At 53.0% G+C, this 23,778-nt stretch overlaps 1 protein-coding gene across 1 annotated transcript; it reads left to right on the top strand.

Moving 5' to 3' along the window:
* Nucleotides 1-75: 75 nt before the first annotated feature.
* Nucleotides 76-22,973, top strand: LOC122457435 (IgGFc-binding protein-like). The gene is made up of 19 exons (XM_043502310.1): nucleotides 76-292; nucleotides 1,041-1,630; nucleotides 2,136-2,709; nucleotides 3,628-3,827; nucleotides 4,225-4,366; nucleotides 4,932-5,263; nucleotides 6,540-7,113; nucleotides 8,299-8,897; nucleotides 10,013-10,574; nucleotides 11,559-12,154; nucleotides 12,646-13,219; nucleotides 14,171-14,370; nucleotides 14,768-14,909; nucleotides 15,478-15,809; nucleotides 17,112-17,685; nucleotides 18,873-19,471; nucleotides 20,279-20,843; nucleotides 21,597-22,192; nucleotides 22,302-22,973. Exons 1-19 carry the CDS (start codon nucleotides 76-78, stop codon nucleotides 22,971-22,973), a joined length of 8,640 nt encoding a protein of 2,879 aa, XP_043358245.1.
* Nucleotides 22,974-23,778: the final 805 nt, after the last annotated feature.

Here is a 23,778-nt window from a genome sequence, read left to right as displayed (position 1 = left end):
GATATCCCCGGCTGCGTGGAGGTTGCCAAGGACGAATGCTCAGATCTTGAAGCTGTTGAGACACGCCAACGAGGAATGAATGGGGAGTGCGGGATCCTCTTAGATAAGAGTGGCCCCTTCCGAGAGTGTCACAGCAAAGTCGACCCTGCGGGCTACTTCCAAGACTGCGTGTACGACTATTGCTTCTTCAAAGGCCAACAAGCTGTGATATGCCAGCTTATAACTAGCTATGCTGCAGCCTGCCAGGCCGCCGGGGTGACTATATATGCCTGGAGGACCAATTCCTTCTGCAGTAAGTGGAAGCAGCTTGGGACTGTCTTCTGGGATGAAAGTTAATGCACGAGGGAAAGAAAACAGGGTCTTTCCTCAAGGGCAAGACAAGTTGGTTGGTGTTCAGGGAAGGGGATATGAGCTGTTTCTACCCTAGCAGATCCGGGCTCTGATCTAGCCCCAAGGTGGGGGGACTGGCCAGCTCAGGGTGGGCATGGGAGAGAATATGGGGCTTTTCCCCTCTAGGGGGCACCAGCTCTGATCTGACCCCAAGACAGGGGAATGGACTGGCTCACGGGCAGGGAATTGGAATTTGGGGCCTGTATCCAGGAGGGTGCGAATTCCAATCCAGGCCCTGCCTGGGGGCGAGAAGTTGACTCAGTGTGGGTTGTCCAGGGAATGGGATATAGGGCCTGTATTTCACGAGCATGTGAATCTCATGCAGGTCCTTATTGTACAAATGAGCCTGTCACAGAGCTCACGGTAATAACTGGAAATAAATACACCTGAGCTGCCAGTGTTAGAAAAGGTCAAGAGCTGAACGGGCCATGGAGACTGAACTCTTCTCTCTCAAGGGGTCCTGCAACGACATACTGGCAAGGCACAGTATGAAGGAATTTTGCTCGGCAGCTTCCTATACTGCACCCAACAGACTCCATTCTCCAGGGCTGACATCAGGCTCCCTTCTCCAGCCCTTACATTGTTACATAGTTCAGAATCCATCTAGTCTTCTTTTTTGAAATGCTAACGTCTTGTTGTCTCAATGGCAGGTCTCTCCTGTGCCCAAAACAGCCACTACGAGGTCTGCGCCCACGGCTGCCAGTCGACCTGCAGCAGCCTCTATGCCCCAGTTCAGTGCTCGGCCCAGTGCTGGGAAGGTTGCGTGTGTGATGAGGGCTTTGTGCTCAGCGGTGATGAGTGTGTCCCTATATCCCAGTGTGGCTGTGTCTACCTGGGATTTTATTATAAGGCTGGGGAGACCTTCCACCCAACATGCCAGGAGCAGTGTGTGTGCCAGGCCAGCGGAGACGTGGTATGTAAGGGGTTGTCCTGCCGCCCTAATGAGGAGTGCAAGCTGGTGAATGGTATCCGGCAATGCCAGCCTGTCGGATCCGCAACGTGTTCTGCTGCTGGAGACCCCCACTACCTCTCCTTCGATGGGGTCGCCTTTGATTTCCAAGGCACCTGCACCTACATCCTGGCCAAGACCTGCACTGATGCCGGGAACCTGACATCCTTCTCCGTGAAGGTGGAGAACAAGCCCTGGGGCAATGGCAAGGTGTCTGTCACCAAGCTGGTGTCCGTGGAGGTCTACGGGCTCACGCTCACCCTGCTGCAGAACAAGAAGGGGCTCATCATGGTAAGTCCTGCTCAAGATATTCCCATGGGGCTGAACCCTGCAATGGGCAGCCCCACTAACGTGGCAAAGCAAGGGGCACTTGTCTCCTGGGTCACTCATTAGGAGCACACAGGCAGGAGGGGTCAGACATTCAGGTTCTGATCCTGACCTTACTGGCACCAGTGCAAGTCTAGAGGCATCCCACTGAAGAAAGCAGAATCGCTCTGGATTTTCTCTGGGACAAGTGAGATCATAATCCAGCCCTCAGCTCATTGTGCTCAGCGGATGATTGCAGAGTAAACCCAGGGATCTGAGATCAGAATCGGGCCCTGATGCCATTACACTGGAACAGGTGACCCTGGATTTCCCTTGGGGTCAGTGAGATCAGAAATGGTCATAAATTAGTTGAGTTCAGTGGAATCAGTACAGATTTGCTCAGGTGTCATTGAGACCCTATCTTGTGCCCATAGCCCACCCCTACAGCATCCAGTCCCCCAGTTCACAGGGAATACTCTGTGTCTTCCAGGTGGACGGGGTGTCCCACAACCTGCCTGTGGTCGTGGCCGATGGGCAGCTCCGAGCATATCAGCACGGCGGGAACGTCCTTGTGCAAACTGACTTCGGCCTCACCGTGAGCTATGACCTGGTTTACCATGCCAGAGTCACTGTCCCGGGGAACTACCAAGGCCAGACGTGCGGCCTGTGCGGGAACTACAACAGGCGTCAGGATGACGAGTTCCTGCTCCCCGATGGCAGCGCGGCCCCTAACGTGGCAGCCTTTGGTTCCGCCTGGAAAGTCCCGATCCCGGGGGCGGCCTGTGAGGACGGATGCGCCGGGAAGAGCTGCCCGGTCTGCAAGGAGACGAAGAAGGAGTTCTTCAAACAGCGCAACTACTGCGGGCTGCTCACGGCCCCCGATGGCCCCTTCGCCTCCTGCCACGACACGGTCAGCCCCAGCGTGTATTTCAACAACTGCCTGTATGATGTGTGCTTAGGCAATGGGGACTCCCAGGTCCTGTGCCAGAGCATCCACAGCTACGTGACGGCCTGCCAAGAGGCCGGGGCCACCATCCAGCCCTGGAGGAGCGCCTCCTTCTGCCGTAAGTGCTGCAACGCTGGTGTACAACAAGGGCCTGTCTCACTCGCTCCCTTAGCTCTGAGGGGCGGGGACAGCGATTCTAGGTATCCCATTCCAGTCCTCTGGGCTTCTTCAGAGCTCCTTTGTGGGAACCAACAACTTCATGTTCCCTTATAAAGGTGACCTGGTTCTCGTCCCTATCAGATTCTCCTCTCCTTCATGTCAGTCCTTCTGAGCCAGAGGTGGGAAAACTACGGCCCATGGGCCACACCAGGCCACGGGACCTGCCCGGCCCCTGAGCTCCTGGCCCGGGAGGCTTGCCCGGCGCCTTGCTCTGGGCGGCAGGGGGGTGAGTTCCTGGGGCAGTGTAGCTGCAGATCCCGGCCTGACCCGGAGCTCTGTGCTGTGTGGTGTGTGGCTGGCTCCAGCCAGACAGCGTGGCTGTAGCGCCACCAGCCACCGGTGCTCCAGGCAGCGCGGGGGTTGGATAGAGGGCAGGGGAGTTCGAGGTGGTGGTCTGGGGTTGCGGTGTGGATATGGGTCAGGGCGGTCAGAGGGCAGGGAACAGGGGGGTTCAATGGGGGCAGTCATGAAGGGGGGGGTTGGATGGGAAGGCGGAGGTCAGTCAGGGATGGGAGATCCAGGGGCAGTCAGGGGACAGGGAGAAGGGGTGGTTGGATGGGGCAGGAGTCGCAAGGGGGCTGTCAGGGAACAGGGGAGGTTGGATGGGGCAGGAGTCCGGGGGGCAGAGGGCCAGGGGCCAGAAGCAGGGGGGCATGGATAGCGGGTGTCAGCCGGGTCAAGCCCCCCTCCCCTAACCGGCCCTCCATACGATTTCCAAAACCCGATGCGGCCCTCAGGCCAAAAAGTTTGCCCGCCCCTGCTCTAAGTTGTGGGGTGAGATCTCTCCAGCCATCAGTTACTTCTTTCTCTGCTTTAGCTCTGCGCTGCCCGGCCAACAGTCACTACGAGGTGTGTGCTGACCTCTGCACCACCACCTGTGCCAGGATCACCGATGCCAGGAAGTGCCCAGACACCTGCGCCGAAGGCTGCCAGTGCGACGATGGCTTCCTCTTCGATGGCCAGGGCTGCGTGGCTCTGCAGAGCTGTGGGTGCTACAAGAAGGGGATATATTACAAGGTACCGCCCCCTGCTGGGGTATTAACTCCTATCCATTCACTTCCTTCACGCCCCGCTCTCCTCAGCCATGTTGGATCCGACCATTGTCAGCTGCCAGTGGCCAATACATGAATCTCTGTCCAAAGGCACTAATGGCACAATACTGGTTCCATGAACCGTGTCTCTGGAAGGGCAGTGGAGTCTAGTGGTTAGAGCAGGGAGCTGGAAGTCAGGACCCTCGGTTCTCCCCCCAGCTCTGGGAAGGCAGTCGTGCCAAGTGGAGTAGAGCGGGTGCGGACTGGGAGATAAGACACGCAGTTCTAGTCCCAGATATGGCCTCCATGTAAATGAACATCTCCGCACTGAAAAAGTACATTTGCCCGGGCTACATTGTGTTCTTTTCCCTTTTTTCAAACAGCCTAATGAGACGGTTCTGACCAACAAGTGCCAGCAAAACTGCACCTGCACTCCTGCCCAAGGGGTGACCTGTGAAGCCCACAGCTGCGCCAGCGATGAAAGCTGTCAGATCAGAGACGGAGTCATGCAATGCATCAACAGAGGTGAAAGAGAGTGCAAGAGTTAAACAAGAAGAGAGGCGAACGTAGAGATAGAGAGTCATTAGAGCAGGCCAGGGGAGTCAGGACAGCTGAGGAGCTGGCGCAGAGTAGAGTTTCCATCCTTAGATCTAGGAAGCGAGTGGGGACTATTGGTTAGAGCAGGGAGGTTTGTGAGCCAGGACTCCTGGGTTCTATTCACAGCTCTGGGAGGGGTGGGGGTAGGTTACCTGGTGTGTTCTCTGGGTTGGAGCTGATGGGCTGGGAGGCAGGATATGTCAAATCAAGTCATTGATTCTCTCCTGGGCTTTGGACCAGGCACTTGACTGTCAAGAGGTAAAGAAAAGTATCCTCTGGGCCTGCCGCTTTGGTCAAAGGTTGAGGTCCTTACTCGAGCTATTAACTTAATCCTACTCAGGCAGAGCTTTTACAGGAAACCATCTCTCATTGACTCCTATCTGGTTGCCCCTCTTCCGAATGGCTTTGGGTGGGTAACGTGGCCTGTGCTGAACCCAGCTCCCCTGCCCCCCGAGCCCTCACTCACGGATTGCTGGGATTTCTCTCCTTTCAGATCCCTGCAAAGTCCTGACATGTCGGGCCAAGGAGACGTGCAAGGTCAAGAACGGCCGTGCGATGTGTGTTCCCAACTTCATTGGAACCTGCTGGGGCTGGGGGGACCCGCACTATCACACTTTCGATGGGCTGAACTTCAACTTCCAGGGCACCTGCACCTATACCCTGGCCAAGTACTGCGGCAGCGACAACACCCTGGTGCCCTTCACCATCGATGAGAAGAACGACAACAGGGGGGGCAACCAGGCTGTCTCCTACGTGCGCCTGACCAACATCTACGTCTATGGCTACAACATCTCCATCTACAAGAAGGAAGTTGGGAAAATCAGAGTGAGTATAAAGTGCAAAAATGATTGGAGAACTTACATTTGGAATAAAAATATCTCCCTATTTGTACATCCATGCCAATACACATCTATCTATCCATCCATCCATCCGCATACCCATCTGTCTATATCTCTGTCTATCCTTCCCCATACATATGCATCCATGCTACCATCCATTCCAAGATAAATCTGTCAATCCATCGGTCAGGATACACATCTATCCGTCCCTCTGTTTGTCCCAATACACATCTCTCTTTCTCTCCACCCAGCCCATACACATCAATCCATTTCTCAATCTATCACTATACACATCTGCTTTTTTTCCATCGATCCATCCCCATACACAGCTATCTATCTCTCTATGCTGGTTGAAGACCAATTTTCTTTTGGAAAATGTCAACCTCTCTTTTCTTCCATTCGTACAAATGGGCCAGTACTTTTGTTTGTTTCTTTTTCAAGAATTTCAGCTGAATCAGGTCCTTCATTTTGAAATAGGTATTTTTTTTAAAAAAGAGTGATACTTTGAAATTTTAAAATAGAAATTTTTCCAGATTATCATGAAGAAAATCCCCTTTTTGTGATCTCAAAAGTGGCCATGAAAAGAAACAAGATAAAAAATGACAGCATTCCAAAAGAGAACTGAATAAGCGAGAAATGAACCGATTTAATATGATCTGCTGGGCCCTCCCAAATCACCTGGGCGATCTTGCCTCCATGGACCACATAGGATCCCCCCAGTCAGCCTAGGTCCCCCAGAACTCTTGTTCTACCAGTCTCCCCATGTCACGGGGTCCCTCCAGGCCACACAGGCTAAGTAGTTCCTGTCCTCCTTCCACAACTCTCTCTCTAGCTCTTTGGTTTTGTACTGCCGCCCATCACCGTAGGAGCGAATCATCCTCTGTATAACATGTACTGATCAGAGTAAACTCCCTGCTCCAATCCATGGAGCTTCTGGCTTTTCTCCTTTTTGGAGTAGAAAAATCTCTACTTGATGTAGGATTTTGTGGTGAGTTGGGCTGGTTTCAAGCTGTGAATATCATTGTTGTTATTGTCGGGAAGCTTTATTAAAGGGGAGTCCAGGTCAGACTCTGGATTTATCTAATCTGCACTGGGAATTCATTCCACAGCCAGATCCCCTGGACAGAGAACATTTGATCTTCTCTGAGGACTCAAGTGCTTAATTCGAGCTTTCTAATGCTTCTTGTCCCAGAGGAGCAGAACTCTTGTAAGAGGTGAGATGAAAAGAGAAATAACCGTTGGTTCTTTCCTCCTATCTCTAGATCAATGACGTGACCACCAACTTGCCGGTGACCCTAGAAGACGGTAAAATCAAGCTCTACCAGAGCGGTCTCAGTGCTATCCTGCAGACAGACTTTGGTCTGCAGGTGTCGTATGACTGGAATTGGCACCTGATCATCACCCTCCCCAGCAGCTATTATAGGGCCCTGGGCGGTCTTTGTGGGAACTTCAACCAAAACCGTGGAGATGACATGACGTCACCCAACGGGACCCGAGTCTCTTCCATCGTGGAGTGGGCCAGGAGCTGGAAAGTCAAAGACCGGGACCCCTTCTGCTGGGATGATTGCCAAGGGAACTGCCCAACATGTGATGAGAGCAGGAAAGAGATCTACGGGGGCAACGAATACTGTGGTTTGATCAGCAAAGCACCGGGAGGGCCCTTCAGAGAGTGTCACCCCAAAGTGAGCCCCGAGGACATTTTTGACAGCTGCATCTATGACGTGTGTCTGAACGGGGGAGCCAAGAACATCCTGTGCCAGGCGCTGGAGGCCTACGCAGCCATCTGCAAGAAACAAGGCATCACCGTCTATGACTGGAGGACTCCATCTGGCTGTGGTGAGCTTGGTGGTTTGTTTTTTTATTGAGAAAAGCAGCAATTAGACTAGAGATACTCTGCTGCTTGAGGAGAGTGGGCCTCTGGCGGAGTGTCAGGGCAGACCCCAGGCCTAGATACTGCACCTTGACAACCAGACACCATGGGGATGTGGGCTTGAGAAGTCCCTATAAGAGACTAGCTAGATTGAGAATAGATGGACACATGGTTTTCATAGATTGGATTAGATTAGAGAAAGGAAGAGTCTCAATATATTGTTAGGAGGATGGATTAGATGGATAGGGAGATTAAACAGGTTTAATGGATTGGTCGATCGATTAGATGGATTGGGGGATTAAATAGATTCAATGGAGGATAGGTGGATAAAATGAATGGAGAGATGAAATGGGTGTAATAGATGGATAGGTGGTTTCGATGGCTAGAGAGATAAGGAGATTTAACGGTTGGATAAATGGATTAGGTGCACGGGGAGACAAAGTCAATTAGAGGTAAAGATTGGTAGATTAGATGCTGAGACAGAGGGACTGATGGATCCATGAAATGGATTAGGTTCTAGATTAGACAGAAATGGATATTCCTGGATGTACACGTCAATTAGCTGGAGGCAATGACAAAGATTTATTACAATCTAAAGTAAAGAAAATCTCACTTCCTCACTTCAAAGAAGGGGTGGTCAGCATTGTGTAAGAGGGATGTAAGTGAAGAATAGAAAAGCGGGATGGGTTTGGTGGGTGGACCGGCTGGAAGAGAGGGATGGATCAGAAAGCGATGGAAAGAGGAGACCCGTCCGAAATACTACCTGAAAATACAGTAGGATCTCCTGAGCCTTTCCACTTCCACGGGACGTGTGCTGAGTCCGATCCCTTCTGGCGTAGGTGGGGCTCCAGAGGAGGCCTTGAGAAGTGAGGTCTCATCTGCTCAGGGTGCACTTTGCAGATCTTCTTGGATTTTCTGTACCAAGAGAGCATTTCCCTGCTCTCCCAGCTAGCAAACTCCCTTGCCCAACGGGGCTGTTCCCTGTGCTGTACTCCAGAGTGGCCTTAGTGTGGCTGCTTGTACATCGGGCCTGTGATATAGAGGATGCCGATTGCACATTAGAATTTCTCCCTGGCTCTTGCTGCATCTAAGCAGGTGTTTTTAGTTCATTTCCTGTGATGTTAAATCTCTCCCTCTCTGACCCCCTCCAGTCCCAATCTGCCCTGAGAACAGCCACTACGAGGCCTGTGGGAACGCCTGCCCAGCCAGCTGCTCCGACCAAACCGCCAACTCCTCCTGCCGGGAGCCCTGCGTGGAGAGCTGCCAGTGTGACAACGGTTACGTCCTGAGTGCCGGCCAGTGTGTCCCGGTGGGGAGCTGTGGCTGTGACTACAATGGCCGCTACTACAAACCCAACGAGGAGTTCTGGGCCGATGAGAACTGCCGCTCTCGGTGCAGATGTGATCCCAGCTTGGGCATGGTGCTTTGCCAGGAGACCAACTGCAAGGCTGGCGAGAGATGCGCCGTGATCAACGGGATCCGTGGCTGCTCCCCAATCAGCTACTCCACCTGCACGGCCTCCGGGGACCCTCACTACACCACCTTTGACGGGAAAAAGTACGATTTCATGGGCACCTGCACCTACCTGCTGGCTGGGGTCTGCTCAGAGGACCCCACTCTCACCCCATTTAACATCAAGGTGGAGAATAACAATCGCGGCAGCAAGGCCGTGTCCTACACCAAAGCGGTGACCTTGGAGGTCTACGGCAGAAACATCACTGTCAGCCAGCAATATCCCCGCAAGATCAAGGTAGGGACGGAGAGCCACAGGACTACTCGGGGAGCTGTGAGCAGGAATTCTTGCTGTTGATACATTAACCATTATTTCTCTCCCTGTTGCAGAAATGAGACTTGCGTCCATTGTACACTGAGCTGGTGGTGGGTGTGTGGGAAGTAACTGAGTGCCTCTTTGTGAATATATACGGCAGGATTTTCTCCTCCCAATAAGGGCCGTTATGCCACTGTAACTGCTGTGCATTCAGTTGACTCACTCATTTAGCTGGGAATCGGGTCCCATTCCCTCCACAGGAGCTATGGCCAATTCACACCAGCTGGGGATCTGGCCCCATTGACTCCAGAGGAGTCAACACCCTAAAAGCTTCCTCCACTAAAGTACTTGATCTTGACTTCCGTTGCGCTAAGGCCCTTTCCAGGTATCTGACAGCAGAAAGTTGGAGTCAATTGCATTTACGCTGCCCAAGGGCTGTTTACAAATAAACGGCTAATGTGGCACAATGGAATTGCCGTAGCTACAGCACTGATGTGCTTCAGTGAAGATGCTCCCAATGCCAATGGCAGGAGTTCTCCCACTGGGGTAGGTAAGACACCTTCACAGGAGGCACTAGCTAGGTTGACAGGAGAATTGTCCCGTTGACCTAGCAATGTCTACAGCAGGGGTTAGGTCAGTTTAACTGCATGGGTCAGGAGTGTGGACTTTTCACACCCCGGAGCAATAGTGATACTGAGCACTAATTTACTAGTGTAAAGTAATTGGGAATTCAGACCATCCCCAAGACGTGTGTTCCAGATAGACAGCTGGGGATAGAACCCAGGAGTCCTGGCTCCCAGCCGCCGTGCTCCAACTACTGCCCTCCCAGAGTTGAGGATAGGAGCCAGGAATCCTGATTCCCATCCCCCTCGCTCTAACCCACCAGATCTCACTCCTCTCCCAAAACTGGGGATAGAACCCAGGAGTCCTGGCTCCCAGCCTCCCCTGCTCAAAGCTACTAGGCCCCACCCCATTTCTTCCCTTCCCTTCCCCAGCCCTCCCCGAGCCAGGAATAAAACCCAGGAGTCCTGGGTCCCCACCTTCTTCCTACAGTATTCATTCAAAATGAACCCCCGGCCCTGCCGCGTCTGTTCCAGGTGGACGGAGTCTTTGTGGCCCTGCCTTTCTACCATGAGGAGAAGCTACAGGCCTACATCAGCGGAGCCCAAGTCCTCATGAAGACCGCCTTCGCGCTGAGGGTGTCCTTCGACGGGAGCCTGGTCCGGGTCACTGTGCCCAACACCTACGCCAACGCCCTTTGTGGCCTGTGCGGTGACAACAACCAAACTGCCAGTGACGACCTGACCATGAGAGACGGGAGACGGGCAGCCAACGCCATCCGGTTTGCAGAGAGCTGGAAGGTGGGGGAGGTCCCGGGCTGCTCAGACAGCTGCACCGGGAAGTGCCTGGTCTGCAGTGAGGCTCAGAGACAACCCTACAAGGGAGATCGGTACTGCGGGGTCATCACCAGAGGGGACGGACCGTTCAGAGAGTGCCACGGAGTCATCGACCCAGCCCCTTTCTTCAACGACTGCGTCTTTGACACCTGCCAGTACAAGGGCCTCCGGGATGCTCTCTGCAGTGCGATCAGCGCCTACGTGACAGCCTGCCAGGCCAGGGGCATCCGGATAGGGCAGTGGAGATCGGCCTCATTCTGCAGTGAGTGTCGCCTACTAGAATCTGCTTTAAGGACTGGTTAGTCTCCATGTGCAGCACCCTCTGCAGGCGGCTCAGAAGGGCTTAGCCGTGTGTCTCTGGCCTTACACACTTATCAGCTTGCAGTAGTGTTGCCAAACGTAAAGGTCACCTACTCAGCTTTGCTTTATCTTTGTGCTATAGCAACGTAATGCTGTCCCCTTGCTGGCACCTGTCTCCCAGGGGTTGGAAATACTTTGCAAACACTAGAATCATAAAACCATAGAATATCAGCGTTGGAAGGGACCTCAGTAGGTCATCTAGTCCAACCCACTAGTCGTCCTTCCTGTCAGGGTGCAGGAAAACGGACGCAGAAAGAACTAAAGCAAGTAACTCAGAGTCACCCGGGAAGCCAGTGGCAAAACCCACTTATCCTGACTCTCAGTCCTCCATCACTAAACAATACACAGCAGCCCACTCCACAATTTGGGACTCAACTTGGAACACGTCCCCTTGTCTGCAGCTCTTACCACTAGACCAAACGCCCCTCCAAGAGTCAGAAAGAAAACCCCGGGGTCCTGACTCTCAGCCGTTCTGTGACTAAGCTAGTAGATCCTAATCCCTTCCCAGAGCTGGCAATAGAACCCAGGAAACCTGATGGCAAGCCCTCCAGCTCTGATTTGCTAGATCCCTTTGGCTGCTCACAGCAAGGAATAGAACCCAGGAGTCCTGAGTTCTAAACTCCCCTGCTTTTAACCACTAGATGCCACTTTCCCCCCAGAGCCAGTGATAGAGCCTAGCAGTCCTGGCTCCCAGCTCTCCCTGCTCTAACGCAGGGAATCCCACTTCCCTCCCTGAACCATGACTAGAACCCAGGAGTTTTGGCTCCCGGTTCCCGCGAACAACACTATCGTAAGTGATACCGGCACATTTTCTTCTGGTGGTGCATTAATTTAAGAAGCTTCCTCTCACGGCCATCTGCACGTTCCCTCTGCCCTTCTCCTACAGGTCCCACCTGCCCCAGTAACTTCCACTACGAGCTCTGTGGGAGCGGCTGCCCTGCCACCTGCCACGGGCTCTCGGCGCCGGACGGCTGCGATGCCCCCTGTGCCGAAGGGTGTTTCTGCGATGCCGGGTTCCTCCTGAGCGGAGACAGGTGTGTCCCCGTTGCGCAGTGCGGCTGTGTGCACCAGGGCACGTACTACAGGAAGGGAGAGGTGTTCTTCGCCAGCGCCTCCTGTCGGGAGCAGTGCTGGTGCCAAGACAACGGGGTCGTCCGGTGTCGCGAGGCCTCCTGTGGAGCCAACGAGCAGTGCAAGGTGGCGGACGGCATCCGGAAATGCCACCCTGTCGGATCTGCAACGTGTTCTGCTGCCGGAGACCCCCACTACCTCTCCTTCGATGGAGTCGCCTTCGATTTCCAAGGCACCTGCACCTACATCCTGGCCAAGACCTGCGCTGATGCCGGGAACCTGACATCCTTCTCCGTGAAGGTGGAGAACAAGCCCTGGGGCAATGGCAAGGTGTCTGTCACCAAGCTGGTGTCCGTGGAGGTCTACGGGCTCACGCTCACCCTGCTGCAGAACAGAAAGGGGCTCGTCATGGTAAGTCCTGCTCAAGATGTTCCTGCAATGGGGCAGCCCCACTGATGTGGCAATGCAAGGGGCACTTGTCTCCTGGGTCACTCATTAGGAGCACACAGGCAGGAGGGGTCAGACATTCAGGTTCTGATCCTGACCTTACTAGCACCAGTGCCAGTCTAGAGGCATCCCACTGAAGAAAGCAGAATCGCTCTGGATTTTCTCTGGCACAAGTGAGATCATAATCCATCCCTCAGCATATTACGCTCAGTGGATGATTGCAGAGTAAACCCAGGGATCTGAGAGCAGAATTGGGCCCTGATGCCATTACACTGGAACAGGTGACCCTGGGTTTCCCTTGGGGTCAGTGAGATCAGAAATGGCCATAATTTAATTGAGTTCAGTGGAGTCGCAACAGATTTGCCCAGGTGTCATTGAGACCCTATCTTGTGCCCATAGCCCACCCCTACAGCATCCAGTCCCCCAGTTCACAGGGAATACTCTGTGTCTTCCAGGTGGACGGGGTGTCCCACAACCTGCCTGTGGTCGTGGCCGATGGGCAGCTCCGAGCATATCAGCACGGCGGGAACGTCCTTGTGCAAACTGACTTCGGCCTCACCGTGAGCTATGACCTGGTTTACCATGCCAGAGTCACTGTCCCGGGGAACTACCAAGGCCAGACGTGCGGCCTGTGCGGGAACTACAACAGGCGTCGGGATGACGAGTTCCTGCTCCCCGATGGCAGCGCGGCCCCTAACGTGGCAGCCTTTGGTTCCGCCTGGAAAGTCCCGATCCCGGGGGCGGCCTGTGAGGACGGATGCGCCGGGAAGAGCTGCCCGGTCTGCAAGGAGACGAAGAAGGAGTTCTTCAAACAGCGCAACTACTGCGGGCTGCTCACGGCCCCCGATGGCCCCTTCGCCTCCTGCCACGACACGGTCAGCCCCAGCGTGTATTTCAACAACTGCCTGTATGATGTGTGCTTAGGCAATGGGGACTCCCAGGTCCTGTGCCAGAGCATCCACAGCTACGTGACGGCCTGCCAAGAGGCCGGGGCCACCATCCAGCCCTGGAGGAGCGCCTCCTTCTGCCGTAAGTGCCGCAATGCTGGTGTAGCACAAGGGCCTGTCCCACTCGCTCCCCTCCCTCTGGGGGGCAGGAACAGCGATTCTAGGTATCTCATTCCAGAGTAGATCATTCTAGGTAGCTCATCTCTGGGCTTCTTCAGAGACTCCTTTGTGTGGGAACCAACAACGTCATGTTCCCTTATAAATGTGACCTGGTCTTCTCGTCCCTGTCAGATTCTCCTCTCCTTCATGTCTGTTCTTCTGAGCCAGAGGTGGGAAAACTACGGCCCGTGTGCCACACCTGGGCCGCGGGACCCTCCTGCCTGGCCCCTGAGCTCCTGGCCCGGGAGGCTTGCCCGGCGCCTTGCTCTGGGCGGCAGGGGGGTGAGTTCCTGGGGCAGTGTAGCTGCAGATCCCGGCCTGACCCGGAGCTCTGTGCTGTGTGGTGTGTGGCTGGCTCCAGCCAGACAGCGTGACTGTAGCGCCACCAGCCACCGGTGCTCCAGGCAGCGTGGGGGTTGGATAGAGGGCAGGGGAGTTCGAGGTGGTGGTCGGGGGTGGCGGTGTGGATATGGGTCAGGGCGGTCAGAGGGCAGGGAACAGGGGGGTTCAATGGGGGCAGTCATGAAGGGGGGGGGTTGGATGGGAAGGCGGAGGTCAGTCAGGGATGGGAGATCCAGGGGCAGTCAGGGGACAGGGAGAAGGGGTGGTTGGATGGGGCAGGAGTCGCAAGGGGGCTGTCAGGGAACAGGGGAGGTTGGATGGGGCAGGAGTCCGGGGGGCAGAGGGCCAGGGGCCAGAAGCAGGGGGGCATGGATAGCGGGTGTCAGCCGGGTCAAGCCCCCCTCCCCTAACCGGCCCTCCATACGATTTCCAAAACCCGATGCGGCCCTCAGGCCAAAAAGTTTGCCCGCCCCTGCTCTAAGTTGTGGGGTGAGATCTCTCCAGCCATCAGTTACTTCTTTCTCTGCTTTAGCTCTGCGCTGCCCGGTCAACAGTCACTACGAGGTGTGTGCTGACCTCTGCACCACCACCTGTGCCAGGATCACCGATGCCAGGAAGTGCCCAGACACCTGCGCCGAAGGCTGCCAGTGCGACGATGGCTTCCTCTTCGATGGCCAGGGCTGCGTGGCTCTGCAGAGCTGTGGGTGCTACAAGAAGGGGATATATTACAAGGTACCGCCCCCTGCTGGGGTATTAACTCCTATCCATTCACTTCCTTCACGCCCCGCTCTCCTCAGCCATGTTGGATCCGACCATTGTCAGCTGCCAGTGGCCAATACATGAATCTCTGTCCAAAGGCACTAATGGCACAATACTGGTTCCATGAACCGTGTCTCTGGAAGGGCAGTGGAGTCTAGTGGTTAGAGCAGGGAGCTGGAAGTCAGGACCCTCGGTTCTCCCCCCAGCTCTGGGAAGGCAGTCGTGCCAAGTGGAGTAGAGCGGGTGCGGACTGGGAGATAAGACACGCAGTTCTAGTCCCAGATATGGCCTCCATGTAAATGAACATCTCCGCACTGAAAAAGTACATTTGCCCGGGCTACATTGTGTTCTTTTCCCTTTTTTCAAACAGCCTAATGAGACGGTTCTGACCAACAAGTGCCAGCAAAACTGCACCTGCACTCCTGCCCAAGGGGTGACCTGTGAAGCCCACAGCTGCGCCAGCGATGAAAGCTGTCAGATCAGAGACGGAGTCATGCAATGCATCAACAGAGGTGAAAGAGAGTGCAAGAGTTAAACAAGAAGAGAGGCGAACGTAGAGATAGAGAGTCATTAGAGCAGGCTCAGGGGAGTCAGGACAGCTGAGGAGCTGGCGCAGAGTAGAGTTTCCATCCTTAGATCTAGGAAGCGAGTGGGGACTATTGGTTAGAGCAGGGAGGTTTGTGAGCCAGGACTCCTGGGTTCTATTCACAGCTCTGGGAGGGGTGGGGGTAGGTTACCTGGTGTGTTCTCTGGGTTGGAGCTGATGGGCTGGGAGGCAGGGTATGTCAAATCAAGTCATTGATTCTCTCCTGGGCTTTGGACCAGGCACTTGACTGTCAAGAGGTAAAGAAAAGTATCCTCTGGGCCTGCCGCTTTGGTCAAAGGTTGAGGTCCTTACTCGAGCTATTAACTTAATCCCTACTCAGGCAGAGCTTTTACAGGAAACCATCTCTCATTGACTCCTATCTGGTTGGCCCCTCTTCCGAATGGCTTTGGGTGGGTAACGTGGCCTGTGCTGAACCCAGCTCCCCTGCCCCCCGAGCCCTCACTCACGGATTGCTGGGATTTCTCTCCTTTCAGATCCCTGCAAAGTCCTGACATGTCGGGCCAAGGAGACGTGCAAGGTCAAGAACGGCCGTGCGATGTGTGTTCCCAACTTCATTGGAACCTGCTGGGGCTGGGGGGACCCGCACTATCACACTTTCGATGGGCTGAACTTCAACTTCCAGGGCACCTGCACCTATACCCTGGCCAAGTACTGCGGCAGCGACAACACCCTGGTGCCCTTCACCATCGATGAGAAGAACGACAACAGGGGGGGCAACCAGGCTGTCTCCTACGTGCGCCTGACCAACATCTACGTCTATGGCTACAACATCTCCATCTACAAGAAGGAAGTTGGGAAAATCAGAGTGAGTATAAAGTGCAAAAATGATTGGAGAACTTACATTTGGAATAAAAATATCTCCCTATTTGTACATCCATGCCAATACACTATCTATCTATCTATCCATCCATCCATCCATCCATCCATGCATCCATCCGCATACCCATCTGTCTATATCTCTGTCTATCCTTCCCCATACATATGCATCCATGCTACCATCCATTCCAAGATAAATCTGTCAATCCATCGGTCAGGATACACATCTATCCGTCCCTCTGTTTGTCCCAATACACATCTCTCTTTCTCTCCACCCAGCCCATACACATCAATCCATTTCTCAATCTATCACTATACACATCTGCTTTTTTTCCATCGATCCATCCCCATACACAGCTATCTATCTCTCTATGCTGGTTGAAGACCAATTTTCTTTTGGAAAATGTCAACCTCTCTTTTCTTCCATTCATACAAATGGGCCAGTACTTTTGTTTGTTTCTTTTTCAAGAATTTCAGCTGAATCAGGTCCTTCATTTTGAAATAGGTATTTTTTTTTAAAAAAGAGTGATACTTTGAAATTTTAAAATAGAAATTTTTCCAGATTATCATGAAGAAAATCCCCTTTTTGTGATCTCAAAAGTGGCCATGAAAAGAAACAAGATCAAAAATGACAGCATTCCAAAAGAGAACTGAATAAGCGAGAAATGAACCGATTTAATATGATCTGCTGGGCCCTCCCAAATCACCTGGGCGATCTTGCCTCCATGGACCACATAGGATCCCCCCAGTCAGCCTAGGTCCCCCAGAACTCTTGTTCTACCAGTCTCCCCATGTCACGGGGTCCCTCCAGGCCACACAGGCTAAGTGGTTCCTGTCCTCCTTCCACAACTCTCTCTCTAGCTCTTTGGTTTTGTACTGCCGCCCATCACCGTAGGAGCGAATCATCCTCTGTATAACATGTACTGATCAGAGTAAACTCCCTGCTCCAATCCATGGAGCTTCTGGCTTTTCTCCTTTTTGGAGTAGAAAAATCTCTACTTGATGTAGGATTTTGTGGTGAGTTGGGCTGGTTTCAAGCTGTGAATATCATTGTTGTTATTGTCGGGAAGCTTTATTAAAGGGGAGTCCAGGTCACACTCTGGATTTATCTAATCTGCACTGGGAATTCATTCCACAGCCAGATCCCCTGGACAGAGAACATTTGATCTTCTCTGAGGACTCAAGTGCTTAATTCGAGCTTTCTAATGCTTCTTGTCCCAGAGGAGCAGAACTCTTGTAAGAGGTGAGATGAAAAGAGAAATAACCGTTGGTTCTTTCCTCCTATCTCTAGATCAATGACGTGACCACCAACTTGCCGGTGACCCTAGAAGACGGTAAAATCAAGCTCTACCAGAGCGGTCTCAGTGCTATCCTGCAGACAGACTTTGGTCTGCAGGTGTCGTATGACTGGAATTGGCACCTGATCATCACCCTCCCCAGCAGCTATTATAGGGCCCTGGGCGGTCTTTGTGGGAACTTCAACCAAAACCGTGGAGATGACATGACGTCACCCAACGGGACCCGAGTCTCTTCCATCGTGGAGTGGGCCAGGAGCTGGAAAGTCAAAGACCGGGACCCCTTCTGCTGGGATGATTGCCAAGGGAACTGCCCAACATGTGATGAGAGCAGGAAAGAGATCTACGGGGGCAACGAATACTGTGGTTTGATCAGCAAAGCACCGGGAGGGCCCTTCAGAGAGTGTCACCCCAAAGTGAGCCCCGAGGACATTTTTGACAGCTGCATCTATGACGTGTGTCTGAACGGGGGAGCCAAGAACATCCTGTGCCAGGCGCTGGAGGCCTACGCAGCCATCTGCAAGAAACAAGGCATCACCGTCTATGACTGGAGGACTCCATCTGGCTGTGGTGAGCTTGGTGGTTTGTTTTTTTTATTGAGAAAAGCAGCAATTAGACTAGAGATACTCTGCTGCTTGAGGAGAGTGGGCCTCTGGCGGAGTGTCAGGGCAGACCCCAGGCCTAGATACTGCACCTTGACAACCAGACACCATGGGGATGTGGGCTTGAGAAGTCCCTATAAGAGACTAGCTAGATTGAGAATAGATGGACACATGGTTTTCATAGATTGGATTAGATTAGAGAAAGGAAGAGTCTCAATATATTGTTAGGAGGATGGATTAGATGGATAGGGAGATTAAACAGGTTTAATGGATTGGTCGATCGATTAGATGGATTGGGGGATTAAATAGATTCAATGGAGGATAGGTGGATAAAATGAATGGAGAGATGAAATGGGTGTAATAGATGGATAGGTGGTTTCGATGGCTAGAGAGATAAGGAGATTTAACGGTTGGATAAATGGATTAGGTGCACGGGGAGACAAAGTCAATTAGAGGTAAAGATTGGTAGATTAGATGCTGAGACAGAGGGACTGATGGATCCATGAAATGGATTAGGTTCTAGATTAGACAGAAATGGATATTCCTGGATGTACACGTCAATTAGCTGGAGGCAATGACAAAGATTTATTACAATCTAAAGTAAAGAAAATCTCACTTCCTCACTTCAAAGAAGGGGTGGTCAGCATTGTGTAAGAGGGATGTAAGTGAAGAATAGAAAAGCGGGATGGGTTTGGTGGGTGGACCGGCTGGAAGAGAGGGATGGATCAGAAAGCGATGGAAAGAGGAGACCCGTCCGAAATACTACCTGAAAATACAGTAGGATCTCCTGAGCCTTTCCACTTCCACGGGACGTGTGCTGAGTCCGATCCCTTCTGGCGTAGGTGGGGCTCCAGAGGAGGCCTTGAGAAGTGAGGTCTCATCTGCTCAGGGTGCACTTTGCAGATCTTCTTGGATTTTCTGTACCAAGAGAGCATTTCCCTGCTCTCCCAGCTAGCAAACTCCCTTGCCCAACGGGGCTGTTCCCTGTGCTGTACTCCAGAGGTGGCCTTAGTGTGGCTGCTTGTACATCGGGCCTGTGATATAGAGGATGCCGATTGCACATTAGAATTTCTCCCTGGCTCTTGCTGCATCTAAGCAGGTGTTTTTAGTTCATTTCCTGTGATGTTAAATCTCTCCCTCTCTGACCCCCTCCAGTCCCAATCTGCCCTGAGAACAGCCACTACGAGGCCTGTGGGAACGCCTGCCCAGCCAGCTGCTCCGACCAAACCGCCAACTCCTCCTGCCGGGAGCCCTGCGTGGAGAGCTGCCAGTGTGACAACGGTTACGTCCTGAGTGCCGGCCAGTGTGTCCCGGTGGGGAGCTGTGGCTGTGACTACAATGGCCGCTACTACAAACCCAATGAGGAGTTCTGGGCCGATGAGAACTGCCGCTCTCGGTGCAGATGTGATCCCAGCTTGGGCATGGTGCTTTGCCAGGAGACCAACTGCAAGGCTGGCGAGAGATGCGCCGTGATCAACGGGATCCGTGGCTGCTCCCCAATCAGCTACTCCACCTGCACGGCCTCCGGGGACCCTCACTACACCACCTTTGACGGGAAAAAGTACGATTTCATGGGCACCTGCATCTACCTGCTGGCTGGGGTCTGCTCAGAGGACCCCACTCTCACCCCATTTAACATCAAGGTGGAGAATAACAATCGCGGCAGCAAGGCCGTGTCCTACACCAAAGCGGTGACCTTGGAGGTCTACGGCAGAAACATCACTGTCAGCCAGCAATATCCCCGCAAGATCAAGGTAGGGACGGAGAGCCACAGGACTACTCGGGGAGCTGTGAGCAGGAATTCTTGCTGTTGATACATTAACCATTATTTCTCTCCCAGTTACAGAAATGAGACCTGCGTCCATTGTACACTGAGCTGGTGGTGGGTGTGTGGGAAGTAACTGAGTGCCTCTTTGTGAATATATACGGCAGGATTTTCTTCTCACAATCAGTGTAGTTATGCCATTGTAACTGCTGGTGCATTCAGCTGACTCGTTCATTTAGCTGGGGATCTGGCCTCATTAACTTCAATGGAGTTATTTTTGATTGAAACCAGTTGGGGAGCTAGCCCTGTTAATTAACATCCCTAAAAGCTTCCTCTACTAAGATATTTGACCCTGAATTCTGTTGCGCTAAGGCCCTTTAAACTGCTCTGACAGTGCAGAGTTGGAGTAAATTGCATTTACACTGTCAAGGGGCATGAAAGAATCTTAGTGTAACTGGGAATTCAGACCTTGACTATCCCTGACACATCTGCTCCAGATAGACCCATCCTTCTACGCTGCTCTAAGCACTAGACTCCCCTCCCCTCCCAGAACGAGGAGTATAACCCAAGAGTCCTGACTCTCAGCCCCCCTGCTCTCACCTATTCCACTGCCCTTGCAGAGCCATGACTAGGACAGAGGAGTCCGGACTCCCAGCCCTGCCATTTCTACCCCTGTAGACACCACTACTTTCTCAGAGCTGGGGATAGAATCCACAAGTCCTGCATCCCGATCCTCTGCCCCCTCCTGGTGGTGTTCATTCAAAATTAAGCCCCAGTCCTGCCACATCTGTTCCAGGTGGATGGAGTCTTCATGGACCTGCCGTTCTACCAAGAGGAGAAGCTACAGGCCTACATCAGCGGAGCCCACATCCTCATCAAGACCGCCTTCGCCCTGAGGGTGACCTTCGATGGGAGCAGCCTGGTCCGGGTCACAGTGCCCAACACCTACGCCAACGCCCTCTGCGGTCTGTGCGGTGACAACAACCAAATGGCCGGGGACGACCTGACCATGAGGAATGGGAGACGGACGTCCAGTGCCGTCCTGTTCGCAGAGAGCTGGAAGGTGGGAGAGGTCCCGGGGTGTTTACACGGTTGCACCAAGAACTGCCCAGTCTGCAGTGAGGCTCAGAAAAAACCCTACAAGGAAAACCGGTACTGCGGGGTCCTCACCAGAGGGGACGGACCATTCAGAGAGTGCCACAGGGCCATTGACCCAGCCCCCTTTTTCGATGACTGCATCTTTGACACCTGCCAGTACAAGGGTCACCGTGACGCTCTCTGCAATGCGATTGGTGCCTACGTGACGGCCTGCCAGGCCAGGGGCATCCGGATAGGGCAGTGGAGATCGGCCTCATTCTGCAGTGAGTGTTGCTAATTGAATCTAATTTATGCACTGGCTATTGTGCATGTGCAGCGCCCTCTACAGGGTGGGCTCAGAACAGCTCAGCCATATGTCAATGGCTCTATAGAGTTATCTTGCAGTAGTTTTCCTCCAGTGTCACTGACAGTAAGGGTCACTCCTTGGCTCTGCTTTAACTTTATGTAGTAACGTAATCCTGTCCCCTTGCCAGCACCTTTCTCCCAGGAGTTGGAAACACTTTGCAAACACAATTCATCCTTCCCATCAGGGTGCAGGAAAACGGAGGCAGAGAGAACTAAAGTGATTTACTCAGAGTGACACGAGAAGCCAGTAGCAGAACCCAGGAGTCCTGACTCCCAGTCCTCTGTCCCTAAACAATACACAGCAGCCCACTGCCAGAATTTGGGATTCAACTTGGAACACATCCCCTTGTCTGCAGCTTTTACCACTAGACCAAACGCCCCTCCAAGTGTCGGAAAGAAAACCCAGGAATCCTGGCTCCCAGTCCGCACTGCTTTAACCCTCTTGACCTGACCGCCCTTCCACATCTGGGATACAACCCAGGAGTCCTGACTCCCACCCCCCCAACTCCCCTCCCAGAAATAGGAATAGAACCCAAGAGTCCTGGCTCCCAACCTCCCAGAACAATCCTATTGTAAGTGATAGGAATATAGAGAGATTTCTTTCCACTTACCTGCACATTTCTTCTTTCTCTCACCCACATCTGCATGTTCCCTCTGATCTTCTCCTGCAGGCCCCACCTGCCCCCGTAACTCCCACTACGAGCTCTGTGGGAGCGGCTGCCCTGCCACCTGCCACGGGCTCTCGGCGCCGGACGGCTGCGATGCCCCCTGTGCCGAAGGGTGTTTCTGCGATGCCGGGTTCCTCCTGAGCGGAGACGGGTGCGTCCCCGTCGCGCAGTGCGGCTGCGTGCACCAGGGCACGTACTACAGGAAGGGAGAGGAGTTCTACGCCAGCGCCTCCTGCCGGGAGAGGTGCCGGTGCCAAGACAACGGGATCGTTGAGTGCCAGGAAGCCTCCTGTGGAGCCAACGAACAGTGCAGGGTAGAGAACGGAGTCTTGGGTTGCCACGCCACAGGCTTTGGCAAATGTGTAGCATCTGGTGACCCTCACTATCTGACCTTTGATGGACGGGCCTTTGATTTCCAGGGCACTTGCACTTATAGCTTAGCCAGAGTTTGCAGCAGTGTTGCTGGGCTGGCAAACTTCTCCGTGGTGGTAGAAAATGAGAGCTATGGTAATGGCCAAGTGTCAGTGGCACGGATGGTGGTGGTCTCCATTAATGGTCACACCATCACCATGGAGAGGGGAAGGAAGTGGAAAGTCAAGGTAAGTCTATGACATTATTCTCATTGTAGCCTATAGTGTGTGTGTGTAACCAGGACACAGCTGCTGAGTCCCCACTAGTGACGGGTGAATTTCCCTCTCATTGGCACAGGTGGACGGGGAACTCTGCACTCTCCCACTGGCTATGGACAATGGGAAACTTCAGATCAACCAGGAGGGGAACAACCTCATTGTCCAATCTGCCTCTGGCCTCCAAGTCCTTTATGACACCTCCTATTATGTCCTAGTCTCCATCCCCAGCTCCTACAAGGGACACGTGTGCGGCTTGTGCGGCAACTTCAACAGTGACAAGAACGATGACTTCCTGCTGCCCAGTGGGAAGAGCGCCCAGAACGTGGATGAGCTTGGGGCCTCCTGGAAGGTGCCCATTGATGGTGCCATGTGCGCCGATGGCTGTGGTGAGAGGTGCCCTGTCTGCAATGCAGATCAGACGAAGCCGTACCAGGTCGAGAACTCCTGCGGGTTGATCAAAGCTACATCAGGTCCCTTCAGAGGCTGTCACTCGCTGGTCAGCCCCGCCGAGTATTTCACCCATTGTCTCTATGACATGTGTGCTGCCAATGGGGCGAGAGAGACCCTCTGCCAGAGCCTCCAGGCCTACGCGGCCGCGTGCCAGGCAGCAGGAGGCACAGTCAGTGCCTGGAGAACGGCCTCCTTCTGCCGTAAGTCTACAGAACAATCTACAGCCTGCTCTTATCTTCAGCTGTATTTGCAGTTAGTGATGTGGTATCACAATCTCTCTGCTCGTCAGATACCTTTGTGAGGGGTCAGTAGCTGGTGGGTTGCATGCTGCAGGGGATGGGATGGAGTATAGCTTCAGTGTGGTAGCTATGCTGCTGTAGCTGCTGTAGTGCAGATATAGCCTCAGTACTAGACAGTCTCCCCTCAAGTCAGTGCTGACGCCGGTACCCCAGAGCAGTACTAGGAAGTGCTGCCATGTGAATGATTTAGCAGAAGGCAACTCTTCCACAGGAGACAATGTTTGCCCCAATACTCCATTGCTGGGCGAGAGGGGCTGTGTCACTGGGGGGCAGAAAGTACAGCATACCAGTCAGTATATAAACCCAGCCTCCAGTGTGCAGTCAGAAAAATGACTCTCCTAGTGGTCAAATGAGATCTAAACCAGAAAATCACATCAGGATGAGATGTTTCACATAAATCTTTTTTTCACCAAAAATGCGTATTTAGATTGACTGAAACGTTTGGAGAATTTCTGTCAAATTTGCTGAATTCTTATGGTTAAAAAAAATTCTGGAAAAATTGAAATGATCTGATTTTTTTTATTTGAAATGACTTTTTAAATTTTACTCTGATTTGTAAAGGTTAAAAGTACCCTGAAAAAGAGAAAGAAATAAAAATCCTTATGTTTCGATTTCAACACAGCCAGAGAACAAACAATCACTACAGGGCAGCAACTCACAGATTGTTTTGTTCAGAGGCTGAGCTGGACAATCCCTCCTAAAAACCTGTGTTGGCGAAAAACACGGTTCTTACTCTCTGGTTGAGTTCAGGAAATTAGATAGACTTTATTATATCAAGCAATTGCAGAGGGAGAAAGTGCACTAGGA

The sequence above is a fragment of the Dermochelys coriacea genome, chromosome 24, assembly GCF_009764565.3.
Source record: "Dermochelys coriacea isolate rDerCor1 chromosome 24, rDerCor1.pri.v4, whole genome shotgun sequence".
NCBI lineage: Eukaryota > Metazoa > Chordata > Testudines > Dermochelyidae > Dermochelys > Dermochelys coriacea.
This window is presented reverse-complemented; position numbering and strand designations above follow the sequence as displayed.